Here is a 19612-nt window from a genome sequence, read left to right on the forward strand (position 1 = left end):
TTGAAGTCCGAAGACGAGTCTTCCTGACCCCAGCTCTGGCACTCTGCCCACTGAGCCACTATCTATTCTGTACATAGCTATCCATGTGCACCTCCTCTCCCCTCTCTAGGGCAGGGACCGTTTCACTTTTGTATTGGTATGCCCAGGGCTGTCACAAAGTAAGCGCTTAATAAATGCGCGTTAGTGGTTTAATGTCTGATTTCTCTCTGGCTCCCCTGAGCTGAGAAGGTGCTTAATAAATGGGAAGGGGAGATGGAGAGGCTCCGCAGGGTGCAGCAGGCGCCCGCTGACACCGCCACGCCCACCGCCACCCGTTCCTAGAAAAGCACCGAAAAGAAGGGGCGGGGCAAGAGAGGCTTCAGAGGCAAGGCATTGCGCACGCGCACGATCTCCAGCGACAGGCGCGAAGCGGGGGGGCGTCGGGGGAGGAGGCCGGGCGTGCGTGAGGAGCTCTTGACGGCAGTGTGGCGGAAATGAACCTCCCTGCAAGGCCTTTGACGACAGTCCCGTCTGAGCCACAGCGCCACCCAGAAGTGTGGCCGTCATGGCGTCGCCCTTCAGCGGGGCACTGCAGTTAACGGACCTGGACGACTTCATCGGGCCGTCTCAGGTGGGCCAGGAGTTCCGGGGGGGAAGAGTCTCGCAGGAGGGAAGCCTGGTGGTGGATGGTGGGGAGGGTCGGCACGGAGGGGACGGGGGCGCCCGAGATGGGCCAGAAGGGCCGCTAGTGACGTCATGGGGGCCGGGGCATTTTCCCACACTCCTCGTCGGCCCGGGGGAGGGGCTCATCTGCGTAATACACCGGTTAGAATGGCGCCGCTGCCGCTTCTCTTCGGCGTTCCGCCCATTTCTCTGATGGGAAAGACTAAGTTAGAACAATAGAAAGCGTTTCCCAGGGTCTCCGTGAGCCCGCCCCGGCACCCCGCTCTCCCGACTCCCTGAGCCAGGGCTTCTTTCCTGCGCCACGGAGGGGCTGGGGGTGGGAAGAGGGCACGGTGTAGCCTGCTCACTAGTTCTGGCTTCGAATCCCCTTGCTGCCCACTTGACTGCGGGCAGTTCACTTCCCCGCCCGGAGACTCAGTTTCCCGCTCTGCGCTAGGCCGAGGGCCCCGCCCCCCCGCGGGGGTCACGCGGCCTTCCCCGGGAGGAGCGGCCGGGGCCTGGGGGCCTGGAGCGTCGCTGGGGCGGGCCCGTGAGCCGTGACTCAGCTGTTGGAAAGGGCGGGGCTCGGGAGCAAACCGATGGGATACGCGGGTGTCCGGGTCACACGACCGGTGCGTGACGGTAGCGGGATCCCCGCCCAGGCCCGACGCCGCATTCAGGGCCTTCTCTTTTTCAAGAATCTCATTTTGGTTGCCTCCTTCCCCGGCCTCAAGCGCAGCATTATGTTCGACAGTACGTGCGCCCCTCGCCTCCGCAGGCCGGAGAGGAAGCTGCATTTTTCCAAGTCCAAACCTGCTCATTGTAATTACACAATATTTAGTTTTTCCTTTTTTGCACTTCCCATCGTTTTAGTCACTGCATAAGTATGTGTGTGCGCGCTGCTTGTGTAAATACCTCCTTGGCATCTGTTTTTACACATCAGTCACGCGCTTTATTCAGTCAGACCCCAGGTGGTGAACTTGCGCTGTGTGGCCAGTTTGTGTCACCGCAGCAAGTGTCGGTCTGTATACATTGTTGGGTACACGGGACCTCCTAGGTTAAAGCCCTGCTCCCAGGCTCTTCGTGCTATACTTTGTCCCTGAGGGAAGTTGCAGGGATGCCTGGAAGGAATTCTGTTCATCTTAGCTAAGGGGGATTTCCGACACTGTTCAGGTAGCCATCGGGAGTCTAGGAAGAAGGAACAGAAAAAGGGAAATTCTTCTAGTGTATGGGGTGGGGGCGGAGGTGGGGTGAGGGAGCGGAATGGCCCCAGATCTTCAGATGTAAAACATTTCTCCCAGACCTTCCTTTCAGCATTTTGTCATCCTGAATTTAGTGACCACACCTCCTCTTTGCTGTCGTTAAAAAGGAAAGTGGAGATCATTAGAGGGGGCTAGTATAGAAACTTGCCGAGGTTGGCTAGTTCAGAGTGAACCTTTCATGGACTTCTTTTGTGAACCTTGGGTTCCTGCACAATGTTAGAAAACTGTTCTCTGTGTGAAAACAAGGTAAGCAACTTTCATGTTGTGCTGAGGATTTCTGCTGGCAGAAAACCAGCCTGAGCAAAGAGCTTATTTTTGCTATTTCAGGACTGGTGGGGAAGAGGAGGCAAAGGGCTGGAGAGATGAGATACGAAATGGAAAAGTTAATGCAAGTATTTGACAATGTCCGCATTTGTCAGTGCATTTTAAGGTAATCAGTAAAGCTATGTGAGACCTCTTCAGTTCTGCAGAAAGAAGCGTCAGACAGGAGTCCGGGCTTGGAGTCAGAAAACCTGGGTTTGAGTCCCGGTACTGCCATGTATTGGCTATGTGACGGATCTTGGGCAAATGACTTTTATCTGTAAAGTGGAAATGTGATATTCGCACCGCCTCCCTCATGGGACTACTGTGGGTGAAAAGAGTTTAAATCATAAAGCACTGTGTAATTGCAGGCTGTTGTTATTATGGTCACGTGTATTCACAGTGAATAATAAGGTACCGGACTGGGGATTAGGAGGCTGTGGATCCCAGGACGGGTTCTGCTGTTCACTTGCTCTCTGACTTTGGGTGTCTCTTCCTCTCACTGGGCCTCAGTTTCCTCTTCAGGAAAGTGACAGGGTTGGATCAGATGATCCCTAGGGTCTCTTCCAGCTCTAGATACATACACATCTCTGATGCTATGATTTTCTCACTTTTATACCATTTGGGTTTTGTATGTTTTTCTGGTCTAGGATTGCATAAAGCCTATGAAAATTGAAAAGAAACTCGGAAAAGGCACAGCCAAGATTCAGATTGAAGATGATGGGACTTATTTCCAAGTTAATCAAGTAAGAATTGGGGGAATTTTCTCACCATTCCTCGCCACAAAATTGCAACTAACATCTTGAGACCCACTTTTCTTCCAGTTTGCTTTCCAACTCTGAATGCTGGTTTCACACAAGTAATTTATGTTTGATATCAATCCCTGGATTTTACAGAGCACTTCTCTTATAATCAAGAGAGGATGGAGGAGTCCAATCAGATTCAACAATGAATGTGATTTGTTCAGCAAATGATAGCTATTTAAGAAAGATATGGCCCGTGACTGGTCTCTTTTCTCTTTAGTACGTTCTCATTTTTTTAGTGAGATTTTCAAACTCAAACTACTTATTCTGAGTGAACATCTGTTGCATAATGAGCTGATGATATAATCACAATCAAACTTTTTGTATTAAAATCGAACTACTTCACTGAACTCTTACCTGGTTACAATTTGAATTGAAATTATATAACTCAAGTAGATCTGCAATCTCCTGTTTGGCAGGAATTGAAAGCATGTCTGAGGATGAAACCCGAATGTAATTTAGTGGGGAGGGGCAGTGGCTTGGGAATGAGGAGATCTGTACTATTCTCACTTTTGCCATTGGCTGTGGCTGTATGACCATCTGAGTCATTTGGCTCCTCATTAGCTTAAGAGCCCATATTGACGGAGAGCCGTGTGCAGAGAGCCCTTATCAGACTGGTCACACCTTCTGGCTATGGTGGGCATATTCCCATCTGCTGAGATAGAACTTCTCTTCCTACCCATCTCTCTCCATACTCATCCTTATCTATCTCAGCCCTGTCCTTCCACCATCTAGATTACCCTTTACCATCCTATTCAATTGTGACTTCTGGATTCCCTGCTCTGTTGCTGGCAAACTTCCCTTTGTCCTAGATCTTTCTACTTCATATTCTTTCCACTTTCTTGCACTAACAGAAATTTGCCTCTTTACAAAAGGCACCAGATTTTATTGACTGACCTATCCTTTCCAGTACCCGGTACTCCTCCTCTCATGCACTGAGCAGGAAGAGGAAGCATACTTCTTCCATTTCTGGACTCGATTTTTGCCATCATCACTTAACTTCTTTCCCTTTGAAATTCATTCCATCCAGGTTTGTACTGGTAAATGTTTAGTGAAGGGCAAGAAATAGATGCATGACACATTTTAAAGTTTATTATTATTTATTATCATTATTACTAACATTTTCTCCATCACTTTGTTAATTCTAGACAGTCAACAAAGCAGTAAGTCAAGCTCTAATTTGTAGCATCTGAAGGGCAACTGCTCACACTGAAATTTTAGCAGTCAGCTCTCACAAAGCCAGTTCAAAGCTAGCTCTAGCACACCCCTGACTATCCACCTTTATCACCTGGTCCAGTGATTTGTTGCAGTCATCTACTTACCTTACTCTCTTTTTTCATAAAGAGTTCAGTAGCTGATTCAGTTTTCCTTGTCATCACAGCCTCTGCTCTCATACTTGGGGAATTTGATGTACCTGGTGAGGTCCTCTCTAAAACCCTTATTTCCTGGTTGTTCTACTGCCTAAGCTGTGAACCCTGATCACAGCTGATTCTCTATTACTTGTGTAGAAGAGAGGAGGAAGTAAAGTGCTCATTACCAAACGTGGGGAGTCATGGGAGACCTCACATGGTGTTTTTGTACCTTCCTACTAGGACCATAACATAACTGAACTTAAGCTGTATCATTTCCCCCAACACAAGACCATGATTAACAAAAATACTCTTGAACCGTGGAGGATGGCCTAGTCAGCAGCAGAACTGAAACAAGGATGCAGGTCTCCTGACTCTCAAGCCAAAAGACCTTTCTGCTAACCCACAGTATTACCGAGGTGGGGGTGCCAGAACTGGGCCATAAAGGGGGATTGAGAATTCAGCAGACTTGTGGGTGGGGATGAGAGCGAGGGGGTGGCCTGAGGCAGGGGAGTAGAGTAGGTTATTCTAGGGCTAAGGCAAAAATGAGGAAATTCATAAAGGTGGGGCATATATAAGGGATGGCAAGTAGTCCAGCTCAGCTAGAGGATAAAATACCTGGAGGGGAACAGCATGAGACAAGGCTAGAAAACCAGGGTTGTCATTCTGAAATGTGCTCAAAAAGCTATACCACTACTGCTAGGCGTATACTCCAGAGAGATCAAAGAAAGGAAAGGACCCACGTGTACAAAAATATTTGTAGCAGTTCTTTTTGAGGTGGCAAAGAATTAGAAATTGGGGGAATGGCTGAACAAAGTTGTGGTATATGAGACTGATGGAATACAATAAGAAATGATGGAGGAGACAATTTTGGAAAAACTTGAGAAGACTTAACTGATTCAAAGTGAAATGAGCAGAACTGGGAGAAACTTTTGTATGTATGTATGTATGTAATAGCAATGTTATAAAGGTAATCAACCTTGAAAGACTTGTGATCAACGCAGTGACCCACCAGTGCAAGTCCGAAGGACTCATGATGGAAAACGTGATCCACCTCCAGGTAGAAAGTTGGTGCATTCAGCGTGCAGAGTAAAGCAGATTTCCTTCAATTTCTTTTTCTTTTTTTTGAACATGGCTAATGCAGGAATTTATTTTGCATGACTATACATATTTATGAGTTTTGTTTTTCTTGCCTTCTCAGTTGGAAGGAGAGGGAAGAGGGAAGAAAAGATTTGGAACTGAAAATAAATTTATTAATTATTTATTTATTATAATATAATAAATTATAGTTATTATAATTATAATATTATATAATATTAAATTAATAAATAAATTAATTATAATATAATGATTATATATAATTATATCTATTATATAATCATTGTAAATTAATAAATAAATATAATATTAAATTAAATAATTATAATATTATAAATTATAATTAATTATTAATTTATTTATTTTAAACGAATAAACTCTAATTAAAAGGGAAAAAAAAGAAAGGGTTGTGCCACATTATGGAGTGCCTTACATGCCATGTTAAAGAAATTAAACTTTATTTGGTAGGTGGTAAAATGCCGGTGAAGAATTTTGAACAGCTTCCTTATTCATAGGGGAGATAAATCTGGCAGCAGTGTGATGGGTGGATTTGGAGGGAATGTAGCTATAAAGAACCGATATTATTAGAGTTGTGGCATTTCGTGAGAGAAACAATTCATTAAGGACCCCTACTCAAACTCTAAGCAGTATTCATTATGATTTTCTAAGAGGTAATGATTATTAGTCATTATTTTAATATAGTTTTCTAGTAATACATATCTAGCCAATCACTTAATAATAGGTATAAGAATAAGCAATGTATTAATCCTTACTTTATATAAGTTACATAGGAATATAGATTCTAATAGGAGGGCCCTATAATAGGCCTCAAACTTTATTATAGTTCATTACTTAATTACCAGCTATGGAGCTCACTTGTGCAACCACAACAATTCTGACAAAGATATCTCAATCCTGTTTTGCTCAAATTCCTTGACCAACCCAAGTATGGGTGGTAGCATGTTACGGAAAGCCCCCCCAAACATATGTATAGCTTGTACCATCTCCTCCTGCCTAACTAACCTAAAGAGGAGCCCATCCATCTTATGACCACCTAGTCAGTGGAGATATTCCTTGCTTCAACCAACTTGTGACCCTACTGACAGATCATTATTGCTTATATTAGCCTATGTGTCCTATGTCAACCAATGGGATTCTGCATTTTACCATTCCTCTTGTGCACATTTGGGTATCAAACTCTCTAAATGCAAGGTCCCAGAAGGAGGAGGCAGCTCAGATCATGAGAAACATCTGAGGTCCACTTCATTAGAGGGGACCATGGACGTTTTAATAAAGTACCAGTAGCTCAGAGCTCTGCCTCAGTCTCTTTTATTGTAGATTGGACAGTTTTAATCTCTATTAGACTAGAGAGGAGGGAGCAAGTGTGAGAGTCATTTCTGGGATGATAGGGAATGAGAGAAAAGAAAAGGAAGGGTCAAAAGTACCAGGTTTTCAACCGCAAGAGACTAGAGGTGCTGCCACTGATTAATATGATCAAGTCAGAAGAATGAGCAAGTTGGATGAAATAATAAGCTCAGTTTTGACCATTTTGAGGTAACGTTCCAGTGGGACGTCCATCTGGGTAAAGGTAATACTATAGGTAATCAGAGATATTGGCCTGGAACTTTTTGAGATAGGTCAGGCTGAAGATAAAGATTTGGGAGTCACCTACACAGATGAGATTTTTGAAACCATGGGAGTAAATAAGATTGACAGGTGTAATAAAGAGAAGTGCCTAGGACAGGGATCCTTAGGGAATATTCATCTGAAGGAGTCAGGAAGACAAGGGGTAAGCAAAGGAGACAAAGGACGGTTAAAAATTCCACAGGCAAAGGAGGAAGAGGAAGGTGCTGTGGACATAGAGACCCATGGCAGAGGTAGGACAGTTCATTGTTATCTATTTTGGCTGGAGCACAGAGTGCATGGTAGAGAGCAATAAATAAGGCTGGAAGGTGGGGGAAGGTTGTAGAGGGTCTTGAACACTAGACCGAAGAGTTTGAACTTTAATTGGGAAACCGTAAAGCACTACTAAAGATTTTTGTGCAGAGGAACGACCTGGGTAGAGCTCTATGTAAGAAGCATTGTTCTTGGCTTCCTTGACTTCCATGATACGACTCTCCCTTGCTTCTGCCTATCTAAGCATTCTTTCCCTGTCTCATTTGCTGGATCATCATCCTTCTGCCGGCTTAGTGTGGGTGTTTCCCAAGGCTCTGTTGTAGCCCCTTTTCTTTCTCCAGGCCCTTGTCCTCCATGTTCTCTTCAGCTCACTTGGGTTATAGTAGAATGTAAGCTTCCAAGTCCCAGACTGTTTCATTCTTATCTCTGTATCCTCAGTGCTTGGCTCATGGTAGGTGCTCTTTGAATCAATTGAATTGGTTCAGATGATCAGCTTTATGCAGTTCCTTTCCTTCCTTCAAAGTTCAGCTCAACCTACTACAAGATTCCTATCTTACTCTCCCAGTTCCTTTGCAAATATTTTGTATATAATTCCTACATACGAGTTGTTTCTGTTAAGGAAAGAGTTTAGAAGGAATGTTGGTTTTAAAATCCCAATATGCATGGGAACGTATTGACGGTAGAACAGGGGTTACAAAGGACTGTGAGATAACAGGGTAAGTGGAAGAGGAACTGGGTTGGAATGTGACTGGAGAAGAGTAGAAGTGATTTTTTTTAGTAGCAGTTCTCAAATATTTTGGTGCGGTACTCCTTTACAATTAAAAGATTATTGCGGACCCCAAAGAGCTTTGTTGATAAGCATTATACCTATTGATAGATGTTCAAAATGATAATATCTTTATTATTATGAAAATAGTTTTGACCTTTGAGGTCCCCTACAAAGGTCTTGGGGACTCCCAGGGGTACTCAGACCACACTTTAAAAACCTGAAATACAGGATTCAGGAGGAAATCAGATTGTGCTTGCACCTTAGGTGATGAGAATAGACCTCCAGGACCACTAGGACTTGACTTGCTTGGCAAGCTCCTTTGACAGAATTTAAGCAGAAGATTTGTGGATTAGATATAGCCAGCCTCCCCCAGGCTTCTCTTCCAAACAGCCCATGGCTCCTAATTGAAGGCAGCTGGACCTTGGCTCTCTAAACGATAGTGTTCGTTATTTGTATGGTTCTGTTGTACCAAAGGCCAAGTGATTTATGAGGCCCACCTACAAGCATAGAAATTTATATAAATGCTTTAGTAAAGGAAGCTGAGCTACCGCAAAGGTCTCACTAAAATGGCAAATCAAAATATATTGTCTATTGTTTCAATAAAAACATAAGGTTGGACAGCCCTGGTTTATATGGTGGTATGTAAGGACCTTTTAGTTGTGTTTAGTAAAGGCCCCAGGGGTGAATGAGAGGTGTTTCAGGTTTGCCCCTCTGTCTCCTAGAGTAAACACTGAATTTTTCTCCCTTTAGACATATGATTAATTAGTATAAGAAACTCTGAGGAGGAAACTCCCTCTGCTAGTGCAGATATCATCTGCTTTGCCATTTGTAGAAAATCACCTGGGGCACTGAGAAGTTGGGTGATAACAGTCAGAGTGGAGTTGGAGCCCTAAAAGGACCTCATCGGGGCCACAAGACCCACAGTGTCAAAGGTGAGACTTGAACCCAAGTCTTCCCGACTCATAGAACGGCTCTCACCACTGCACCACCCTGCCCAGTGTGGAGTGAACTTAAACTTAAGGTGATAGCTGCTCTTCCCCTTCATTTCGCTGCTCCTTTTTTATTTCACACTGCGAGTTCACTCTGTTTCATTTACTCCAAGAGCCGCTGCAGGAAATCTCTTTTTCTGCTGTTTCCAAATGAGTTTTTATGAAATGTTAGAACTTGAAATTCAGGAATATTGAATGTACTGTTTTCCATAAACATGCAGCTTCTGGGCATAAGTAGACCCCGCCTAAAGTCATTCATCAGTTCCTGGGAAAAACAGCATTTTAGTGTGTTCCACAGGAAGTGTTAGAAATGGCGGGATAATCTAACAGACATTCAGGGAAGTTACACCATTATGAGGAAGAGCTGGCTTGCTGGATGCTTACCCTCTGCTTGGTATTCTTGTCTGCCCTAAGGTCTCTGCTTTGTATGTGTACTGTACGTATCTATGTCCTCTTCATCTTTGCGTTCCCAGCACCTGACACATGTTGTTCGGGCAAGCAAGAGTGCGATTTAACAGTGGGGTTGGTTATGCTGTTGTAGCACTAGTAATAACACTTTTCTGTAGTTTTTCCTCCTGACAACTTTGTGAGAGAGGTAGTGCATACATTAGGGAACTGAGAGGCTGGGGTAAAGTATACACGCTCACACAGCTAGGAAGTGTCAGAGCCAGGTCCTCAGACTCGCACATCTAGGACTTTTACCCCTCCTTCATGCAGTTACAAAATGGCATTGGTCCAAAAAAACATTATGGGTGTACCTGTGTGTTGTATAAACACGGTTGTGTTCCCCTATTAGAATGCAAGTTTCCTGACAGCAAGGACCATCTTGCTTGCTCATCTCTGTATCCCCAGTGCTTAGCACAGTACCTGCCACATGGAGCCCCTGGCATGCAGATCCAAATACTAGAGACAAACAGGCAGCATAGGGAATAAAGTACCTGATTTGGAATCAGGAAGACTAGAGTTCAAATCCTGTCTTAGAGGATTATCAGCTGTGTGACCCTGGTAAAGTCACTTAACCTCTCTCATCCTATTTCATAGCACCTACTTCACAGGTACTCTTAGGCTCAAATGAGATACATAAAGCACTATATAAATGCTATTACTATTTTTATAGAGAATTATCTATTTCTAACACAACATAAAGACTTTAGGTTTTTAAAGGTAATTATTTTTATGTCATCTTTACACTGAAATAATTATGTCACTTGTCAGTTGTTTATGAAGTGTTTTTGTTTGATTGCCCCTAGGATGGAGGCTCTCAGAAGCTTGAAAAAGCTAAAATCTCTCTGAATGACTGCTTAGCCTGTAGTGGCTGCATTACATCAGCGGAAAGTGTCTTAATCACCCAGCAGAGCCACGAAGAGCTGTACAAGGTTTTAAATTTTAACAAAGTATGTCGTAGCAAACTTCTGAAATGTGTATCTTCATCAAATGCCACAGTGTAGGATTCAAATTGTGGTTTACCTGCTGACACTGTGTTTTCAACATTCCACACATTTTATGTAAGAAACCTAGGATCAAAACAGTCTTCAGGAGCTGCCTTCCTTTTTTAACATTTCCTAAGTGAAATCTTCATAAATTGTCTAATGTGAAGTAATTTATTCTGCAGCCCTAAAATGGTGCTTATAGCCTAATTCAGAAAAGCCACTGTAGAATATTATTTGTAGCTTCTTTTGATATGATCAACTAAAGTGACTGAATTTGATGCCCCATTTATGTGTAGAACTGAAGAAAATCTGACCCAGAGCCAAGGGCACGTGTGTATTCCTTCAGCGTAGTCATTGTCTTATCTTTTGAAATTATGATTAATTTTTCACTTTCTGTTTTCCAGACTGCAGAGCCAAGCCATCAAAAGCTAGTTGTCATTTCTGTTTCACCACAGTCAAGAGCATCATTAGCAGCAAGATTTCAACTAACTCCTCTAGATACTGCCAAGAAATTAACTGCATTCTTTAAAAATAGAGGTGGGAAAGGGGCCCCTTGTTCCACTTGCCCTTGGATAATGAGGGGGTGTCCTCAAACTATCAAGGTGGGAAGTGAAGTACTCTCATGCCTATTAGTCACTGACATTTTGCTTGACTGAAATCTTAAGTCATTTTTTTTTGAAACTTTAACCATTTATATTTGACTTCAAGTCAGAGTTTCAGTTTTGAAGATCAAGGACAGTGCATTTTAAGGCAAAACAGCTTAAAATTCTGTCTTTGGTCCCTCCAAAATTTAGAATTAATTTATTTTTCCTGTTGATAATGTTTCACATTTGCCTAGTGCTTTCTGATTTATAAAGCGCTTTACTCTGCTCTCAGAGGTGTAGGTAATATCATAGTATTATCCGTGTTTTTCAAGTGAAGAAACCAGAGTTTAGAGAAGAGACTTGCCCCCCTTCACCGTGCATCAGCCTCAGTATCAAGGCCAGGACTGGAACCCACATCTTCTGACTATAATGCTCTTTTAATTACATCATTCAGCTGCTTCTTCACTATTTAAAAGAACTAGGATTTCAGTGATATACAGACTCGAGGTAGATCTTACCCCTCTGGACCTTATTAAGTCACCTGCAGGAATTACTGCCTTCTGGTAGAAGGTGAAGCCAGGCCACAGGCCCTCAGCCCCTTTCCAGCCCGATGGTTCTCTACCCAGTAGTGGCCATGGCCTTGAGCAGCCTGGTCGTCACCCTGCCCATGGGGCATCAGGAGAGTGCCAGCAGTCACCCAGAGGACATGGTTTTGGTTGTCCTTGCATAGATCAGTATCATGTTGAACTGTCACCCACGGAAATCAGAGACGTTTGGCACTTGGGCTAAAGAGGGGACTTTGCTAACCGTCACTCACATTTATATAGCATTGAAAGAGCCTCCTTATAGTATGGCCCCATGAGGGGGGTGTACAGTCATTGCTCTCTGCACTTTACAGATGAGAAGTTTAAGTAACTTGCTCCCAGTGAGTCACACAGTAAGTCTCTATGGCAGGATTTGAACGCAGGTCTTTTAAGTCTGTGCTCTTCCCACTGTGCTATGCTGCCTCTAACTGGGGAGTGGAAGCACCACCTTTCCTAGACAATGACAATCCTGTAAGCAGACTGCATAGACCATACGGGGCTCAAGATCCCATAACCATGGAGTTAGGTTTAGAAGATACCCAACCTCAGAGGTCTTCTAGTCCAACCCCTCCCCACACTAGGAAACCCTTCCTTCTCCATAAAGGAAGACGCGGCCACCTAACACCTAAAAATCTTTGGCATTCCATCCTTGGAGAAGATATCCGTATACCGTCTACTTTTACACCCCAGGCCTAACAGAATAAATCTGATAATACTTCCATGTTGACAAGTCTGCAGTATTCTAACTCTAATTCAGACTAAACATCTGCAGTTCTTTTCATCCCGTTTGTCAGACGAGACAGCCCTTCTAATGGGCTTGCCCTGAGCTAACCACACTTCCTTTACCTGTTCCACTTGTGACCAGAGCCCAGTTTGGAGCTGTTAGCATTCTGACAAAGGGAACGGTGCTTCTTATAAAAGTGTTTCTTGCACAGACACAGTGGGTAGTCTTTGGGACATTTCTGCAGATAATATTCTTTTTTTGGCCAATATAGAAACAGCTGAGCAATAGCATTACAAGGACTTGAGATCACTGTTATTTTTGTGGTATAATCAGCAGTATCATTTCCTACTCAGACAGAGTCAATCGAGAGTCCAGATTCAGCCTCGATTCTTGCTTGTCGCATTTACTGAAACTGAAGTAAATTGGCCATTTTGATACAGTCAAGCAATATGCAGTCCAAATACAAAGTAATTAGGAAGACTTGTGATTGGGTTTTTTTTTAAGCTTTCTTGTTTCTAAATGAGATATTCATTTTACAGGCGTGCACTATGTATTTGACACAACTTTCTCAAGAAATTTTAGCCTCTTGGAAAGCCAGCGAGAGTTTGTACAGCGATTTCGAAGAAGCACAGAATCCAAACAAGCCTTGCCCATGTTAGCCTCTGCCTGCCCAGGTATGCCTGAAGAACATAGGTTTTTCTTGGCCTCTGAATATTAGAATAAAGTCTGACAGATCATCGGTCACTCTAAATAAGCAAAGGGAGAGTCATTCTTGGGTAGGAAATACAGTGATATAAAAAAGCGGGTTCATGGCATCAGCATAAAATGTACTCTTCCTAAACCCACAGGAATTGATTCTAGAAGCCAGGAAGTTTTCTTGGTTCTTGAAATTGATTTTCTACTCTTTCAGTTCTCATGAAACCAGGTTTGATGTGATCATTTGAACTACTATTAATAAAGATAATAATGATAAAAATAGGAAAATTCTCTAATGTCATCATACACATGTTTTTTTCCTGTCAAGACTTTCTTTAGCAGCTAATCCTCCCCCAAATGTCATGTCATTTGCAAACCTGTTTCATAGACATTTGGCAGCAAAAGTACCTGGAATCTTAACCTTGTTTAGGGAGTGGGTGGCTAGGCTTTTTGAAGTTATCAAATCTATGCACTAACTGTATTTCATGGTGGTTTTCAGGTTGGATCTGTTATGCTGAGAAAACCCATGGAAGTTTCATTATTCCTTACATTAGTACAGTTAAATCTCCCCAACAGGTCATGGGCAGCCTGATCAAGGATCACTTTGCACAGCAGCAGGTAATACTTCTCTCATCTGTGTGAAGCTGACAGTGTTGACAGAGCTCTATCTTAGATCCTTTCACTACTTGGTCACTTTTTAGGAGTAACCAGCTAGGCTAGAGTGTGGGCTTGGTGGAAAGTCTGCTGTCATGTGTCTGCTGACCAACCCAACCAAATTTAAAGAGACTTTGTGGCAGAGGGCTGACCAGCATGTGGCTATTTTTTAGTTGTGGCATCTCATGAGGACCATCTCCTAAGGTTTGGTGGGGATGCAGTCCCCACTGGTGGAGGAAGTACACTTTGGCAGAATCCTAGTTCTACTGTTGATGTGGGTACAGATTAAAACCCATTCATACCTTCTCATCCTGTTTAACTCTTGTCCATGTCCTCCCCTTACTCTTCAGCTCACGGATTTTTTCTAGGTCTCTTTACCATTATGTGGGTACTAGTACTATATAATTTTCTCTATCAAACTTCTTGTTAATTTATAACCATTGAGTGTTGGTCTCCATTGAGTAATCAAAGTTAATCTAATAAAGGGCCACATTTCCAAAATAGAGTTTGCATTTACTGACCTAGATGCCCTCACACTTCCTAAAGAGAGTGGGATAAAGCTAAGGGGGAAAAGCCAGTACAGCATAATGGAAAAAACAGCAGATTAAGAGGCAGCTTATCTGAGCTTCAATCCCAGCTCTGCCATTCCACTTACTAGCCATGTGACTATACAAGTCACTTCACCATCGACCCTCATCCATAAGATGGGAGGGTTGATCACTAAGGTCCCTTCCAGATCTAAGCAGTCTATGATTCTATAGAAAGGGGGCATTTATTCTAACTGGAATGCACCAAATACTTTGCAGTATACTCTTGTAAGCCTTTGGGGATAGATGAAAATTCCATGTAATTCAACTTAATTATTTTACCTAAAGGCTATTTTGTTTTTCCTTTAAAAACAAATGGATTTTTCTCTCCAGACTTAATTTTCTTCCAGTGTGATTTTTCTTTTCCTACTTGACCTCTACAATTCCTCCTTAGATATATAGATGTCCTGTGGGGTTTTTTTCTCTTATTTTAAATTGATTTTGTTAGGGAACATGTGAAAGCACTACAAATTCCATGATTTACTATCTGTGAATGATTTAATATCTGTAAATGGTTTCATTTTCTTCTACTAAATTTAACTCAAGACATCTGCATGCATTTAAAAAAAAAACACTGACAGAGACAACAAATATTTGGTAAAGCTCTCTTTCAAATGGCCTTGACTATCGGAGTTATTTCCTGGCCCTCCAAGAAGTTGGGGGATATGTTATATTTTGGGATCTCTTAATGACATATGCCTAATCCCTCTCATTCAGTTTGTTTGAGAAGCAATATCATGTCTTCATAAGAATGCTAGGCTAGGACTCGGACAACATGGCTTACACCCCAGCTTTGCCACTGGAAAGTGCCCTATAAACCACAGAGCGCCACAGGACTGTGAGTTGTTGTTGTTTAATAGTGATATTATTTTTATGAATAGTAATCAATGCAGCAATTCCATGTTTTCCAATGTAGCATTTAACCCCTGACAAGATCTACCATGTAACAGTGATGCCCTGCTATGACAAAAAATTAGAAGCATCGAGACCAGACTTTTTCAACCAAGAGTACCAAACTAGAGACGTAGACTGTGTAATTACCACAGGTATGGGTCACATTATAATAATATACTCAGCACTTCTCTGAGACCTCATATTTTCATAGGACTTTACAGTTGTTTCATATTAGTTGCTACACTAATAGTATCTCTTAGGTCCTGGTCTTTCTTACCACTGGTTTCCCATGACATATAGGAGAACAATGCTGTTTTATTACTTTTGAATGGAATCTTGCTATAACTTGGTTTTCCCATTAATTTCTTATTTATGTCGTATTTATGTGGAGTGTGAAACACCGCTATTGGTCCTTTTCCTATAGAGTCGAACTCTGAATTTGGGGGACTTCCAGGTTTCTCAAGAACTTAGCAACTGAACACTTTGAGTGTAACTGGGCGCCTTTGTTCCCTCTTTTGGAACTGGGAAAGCCCTTGCTCTTGCCTCACCAAAGAACCAGAATAGTGTTCAAAGCATCCCATTTCAAGGAGAGTTGATAACAGAAAAAGATTATGTCACAAGCTGAACCAGAATCAGCAGTACTGTGCTATGTGACAAACAGTAAGCACAGTACTCAGAACATATTGGAACATCTCCCTCACAGCTGAACCCTTGCAAACACTAAGATGGCACGTACATATGTGGATTGCAGGAAAATGGGGAAAAGTTGGAGAGGATTCCAGGAATCCCCAAAGGAATGGAAAATGGGGGGGTGTAAATAACCTGGAGGGTTATCTTAGCAGAAAACTTAATCGGTCTTCATTATCCAGCCATCTCCTCAAGAAGCATTTATTAAGTGCATACTATGTGCCAGGCCCAGTGATGGGTGTGGGAGATACAAATAAAACTGGCCTCTCTGCTCAAAGAGCTACTTCTCTGCTTGGTCCTAATATAGCAGTCATTCTTGATCAGCGGTTCTCAACTTCCACTGAGAACAAAACAAGAAGAAATTGATTTATACTGTACCTGGAAGGGTTTATAGGCATAGGCCTAAACCGGCAGTTTTTTCTATGACAAGGATGGAGGTAGGGGCGTCAGTGATAGTGATAAGGAAAAATGTCTTTGGGTTTAGTAACTGAAGTATTGAGTTACCAGGGGAAGCCGAGAATCCCTTCTGGAAGACTTTAAAGTTGGATAGAGTCACATCTGACTAGTTTAGCAAAGAAAGGACTTAATGACTCCTTAGGGTCCTAGCTCTGGGTTCTTGTAGGAACTAGGCTATAAGAACATGCAGGCATCTTTAATGAGCTCACATTATTACTCAGCCTAGGCTTTTCAGTGCTTTTAATGATGTCAGGCTTGTACAGTGTGCTTGTGTCCCCCATTCTCTCAAGCCCTAACAGTTGTTGTTTATTTTTTAATGTCTTTTGTGAAATTCATTTCAACTAGATGACTCAGGGTTTTTATTGACATGCCAAATGAAAAAAGAATCTATGTTTTGGTTCTGTTCTAGGGGAAATATTAAGGCTGCTGGAACAAGAGGAAGTTTCTTTGTCAGATGTGGATCCAGCCCCTTTGGATGCTGAGTAAGCATAAGTATTTTGGTTGCCCATTTGCTAAAGCATCTTCATTATATCTGCTGGAGGGGAACAGAGCAAGCATCAGAAACATCACTGAGTGCTCTTACTGTCAAAGCGTTGGGCTCTCGTTGCTTTATTTTGGAGTGTGTCTAGGGTGGTTAATTGTCTAAAGCTGAGCGAATCAGAAGTTGAAGTCAGTTCTGGCGCTGGCCATTCTTTGACTGGTTCATGACTTCATAGACTGCTAGGATTAGGGAGGACCTTAGGGTGACATGAAGTCTAGCCCTTTTAACAGAGACAAATGACTTACTCAAGATCACCCAGCTAGATGGTGGCAAAACCAGACCTGGAACCCTCTTCTCCTGATTCCTGGGCCAGTTTTCTTTCCACTGCAAGGTGCCTCCTGACAGACCAATAGGCATTTGCTGCCATAAAATCTAAGTCCCTTTGAAATAGGATTGTTTCATTCTTTGTACTTGTAGCCCATACACTTAGCAGAGGGCCTGGCATATAGCAGGCACTCTGTAAATGCTTTTGATTAATTGATCCCCTGTTCTGGGTATGCAAAATAGAGTCCCCTGGCTTCAGTGCCCTTCCTGTCTTTTATTTCTACACAACATCTTCTGTTTTCCTCAGTATCTCTATAACGTAAATTGAATTGTGACCCCAGGCCCATTAACTGATGAGGGAAAAGTTACAGGAAATGGGAGTCTACTTTCGAATGTCCCTTTTTTATCCAGATACTTAATTCCCTGGAACAGACCATGCAGTGATAAATAACAATCCTTTTCCCCTCCCTGGCCATTCCGTTTAGTCAGTCATTTCCTGAGTGTATTAGAATCCTAAATACACTGATAAAGTCATCTGGGGTCATTTCAGCCTGCCCCTTTGTGTGTATCATTTGTTTTCAATTTAGTAAAAGCAAGAGCTCTCAAATGTAAAAAACAGATGAGCAGTGATTCCAGTGCTTAAAGTGAAAAGCAGCACCATTGGCTGGACGCCATCCATACAAACAGAGATGGGTCTCAAAAGACTTTGAATAACTTCTAAATTACATGTTTTGCTGCTCTAAATTAGTTATCAGCTGTAAATGTACCACATTCGACTAAGCCCATTTCTTTTTAAGTGCACAGAAAATGGCTTTGTAGCCTTGCCTCCTGTTTAATCAGTGATACTAGGTAGCTTGGAACCAGAGACAAAGTTGAATTTGGACTCCTCCCTGTGTCCACATGCATTGGAGATGCAATGCAGCAGAGCTGCCTAGTCAGGGAAAGGCCTAGACTGGGCCCAGAGACCTGGTCTCCCTTCCTGCCTCCGAGACCTTTGGTCTCCGCCACTCTCTGGGCCTCAGTTTCCCCATATCAATGAGGACACAGGCTTTGCTTGATGACCTCAAAGGTTCTTTCTGTTCCCTCTCTGACCCACTAAACTCAGCTGATAAAGCGGACCTCGATTCAGCTGTACCACTCAGAGAATTAATTATGGATGGGGGGGAGGGAGGGGCACGGTAAACCTTTTATCAATTAGGATTCCTTTTTAAGGAGAAAAAAGAGTAGCGCAGGATAACCTGTTTCGAAACATTGTCATCATGGTGTCCTTGGGCTTGCAGAGTTCTAGTCAAGAGATGGAGTTTTAGCCTGAGTGACTAAGACTCACACCTGTTTTTGTCATCTAAAACTTCATCCACACGAAATGGGAGGCAGGTCTTTGACTCGGTATTTAAGTGATATTTTCATAATCAAAATCTACAGACTATTCATGGGAGAGCCCAATTACATTTTTTCTTGTCTTTTGTTTTTCAGTAGGGGTGACGGACGGAGTGGGGGGGAGAGAAAGTGTTCTTGGACTCATAGTTCCTTATTTTTCATTGTATTAGAGGAAAAACTTGTGGAATTAAGAGTCCAGAAGACTTGGGTTCAGGTCCCATCTCCAATATTTATTGGCCTTGTGCCCTTAAGCAAGTCACTTCACCAATGAATCTTGGTTTCCTCGTCTGCAAAGTTGGGAATATTACTGGTTTTGCCGCATTTCCCACAGGATTATTGTGAGGATCAAATAATATACATATCATGTATCATGTGTTATGTATCATGATGTAAGACATAAAGTACTATTTAACCCATGAAGTGCTATATAAATGTTAAGTAATAATAAATAGCTATCTCCCAAGGTTGTTGTGAGGAAAGCATTCTGTAATTGTAATGATATACCATGGAAGGGTGAGCTTGTATTATTATAACAGATAGTATCAATGCCTCATTGTGGCATAGGCATGACCCTGGGTTTTCAAAAGCTATAGCAGCAGTGTGATGGAGAGGCTTTGAGTAATTTTCCAACAGCAGACAGTGTCCACTTCTTGAGGACTAGGTTCACCACCACTGTATTGGCCATTTGGTGATGAATTCTCTGTCTATGACAACCCAGGAAACAAAGGAAAAGAGAAAATAACCCATTATCCAGGTATAGCTCCCTCACTACTCCCTTCTACTTCTGCAAAGATAGTAGCAGTAGCACAGTGTCAGAAAAAACAGCAGAGGATGCCAAGAATCACACATAAGTCTGACTCTTAACAGTTAACTAAATGTGACCAACAAGTGAACCTACTACTGGAAGGACTGAATCTTAACAATCTGAATATGATTCCCAGTATAAATCAAACAAGAAGACAAAAGGAAATTGCAACTAAATGGAAAAATGGCTCACAAATTCTCTTTCAAGTTTCAAATAAAGAG

The 19612-nt window shown here is 42.5% G+C and overlaps 1 protein-coding gene across 4 annotated transcripts in view; it reads left to right on the forward strand.

Moving 5' to 3' along the window:
• The first annotated feature begins 399 nt into the window (after nucleotides 1–399).
• CIAO3 (cytosolic iron-sulfur assembly component 3) overlaps nucleotides 400–19612 on the forward strand; it is a 29241-nt gene continuing 10028 nt past the window's right edge. Inside the window, exons 1-8 of one of the 4 annotated variants that reach the window (XM_036738163.1) lie at nucleotides 400–610; nucleotides 2855–2950; nucleotides 10359–10502; nucleotides 10943–11075; nucleotides 12970–13104; nucleotides 13626–13744; nucleotides 15284–15413; nucleotides 16814–16886. In XM_036738163.1, the coding sequence (XP_036594058.1) occupies nucleotides 545–610; nucleotides 2855–2950; nucleotides 10359–10502; nucleotides 10943–11075; nucleotides 12970–13104; nucleotides 13626–13744; nucleotides 15284–15413; nucleotides 16814–16886 (896 nt within the window). In that variant the 5' untranslated portion in view covers nucleotides 400–544. Of the gene's footprint in view, nucleotides 611–1245; nucleotides 1465–1509; nucleotides 2151–2854; nucleotides 2951–10358; nucleotides 10503–10942; nucleotides 11076–12969; nucleotides 13105–13625; nucleotides 13745–15283; nucleotides 15414–16813; nucleotides 16887–19612 lie in introns of those variants that run through there. The other 3 variants (XM_036738164.1, XM_036738166.1, XM_036738165.1) reach the window with 3 other exon arrangements.

This window comes from Trichosurus vulpecula, chromosome 9 (assembly GCF_011100635.1).
Source record: "Trichosurus vulpecula isolate mTriVul1 chromosome 9, mTriVul1.pri, whole genome shotgun sequence".
Classification (NCBI taxonomy): Eukaryota; Metazoa; Chordata; class Mammalia; order Diprotodontia; family Phalangeridae; genus Trichosurus; species Trichosurus vulpecula.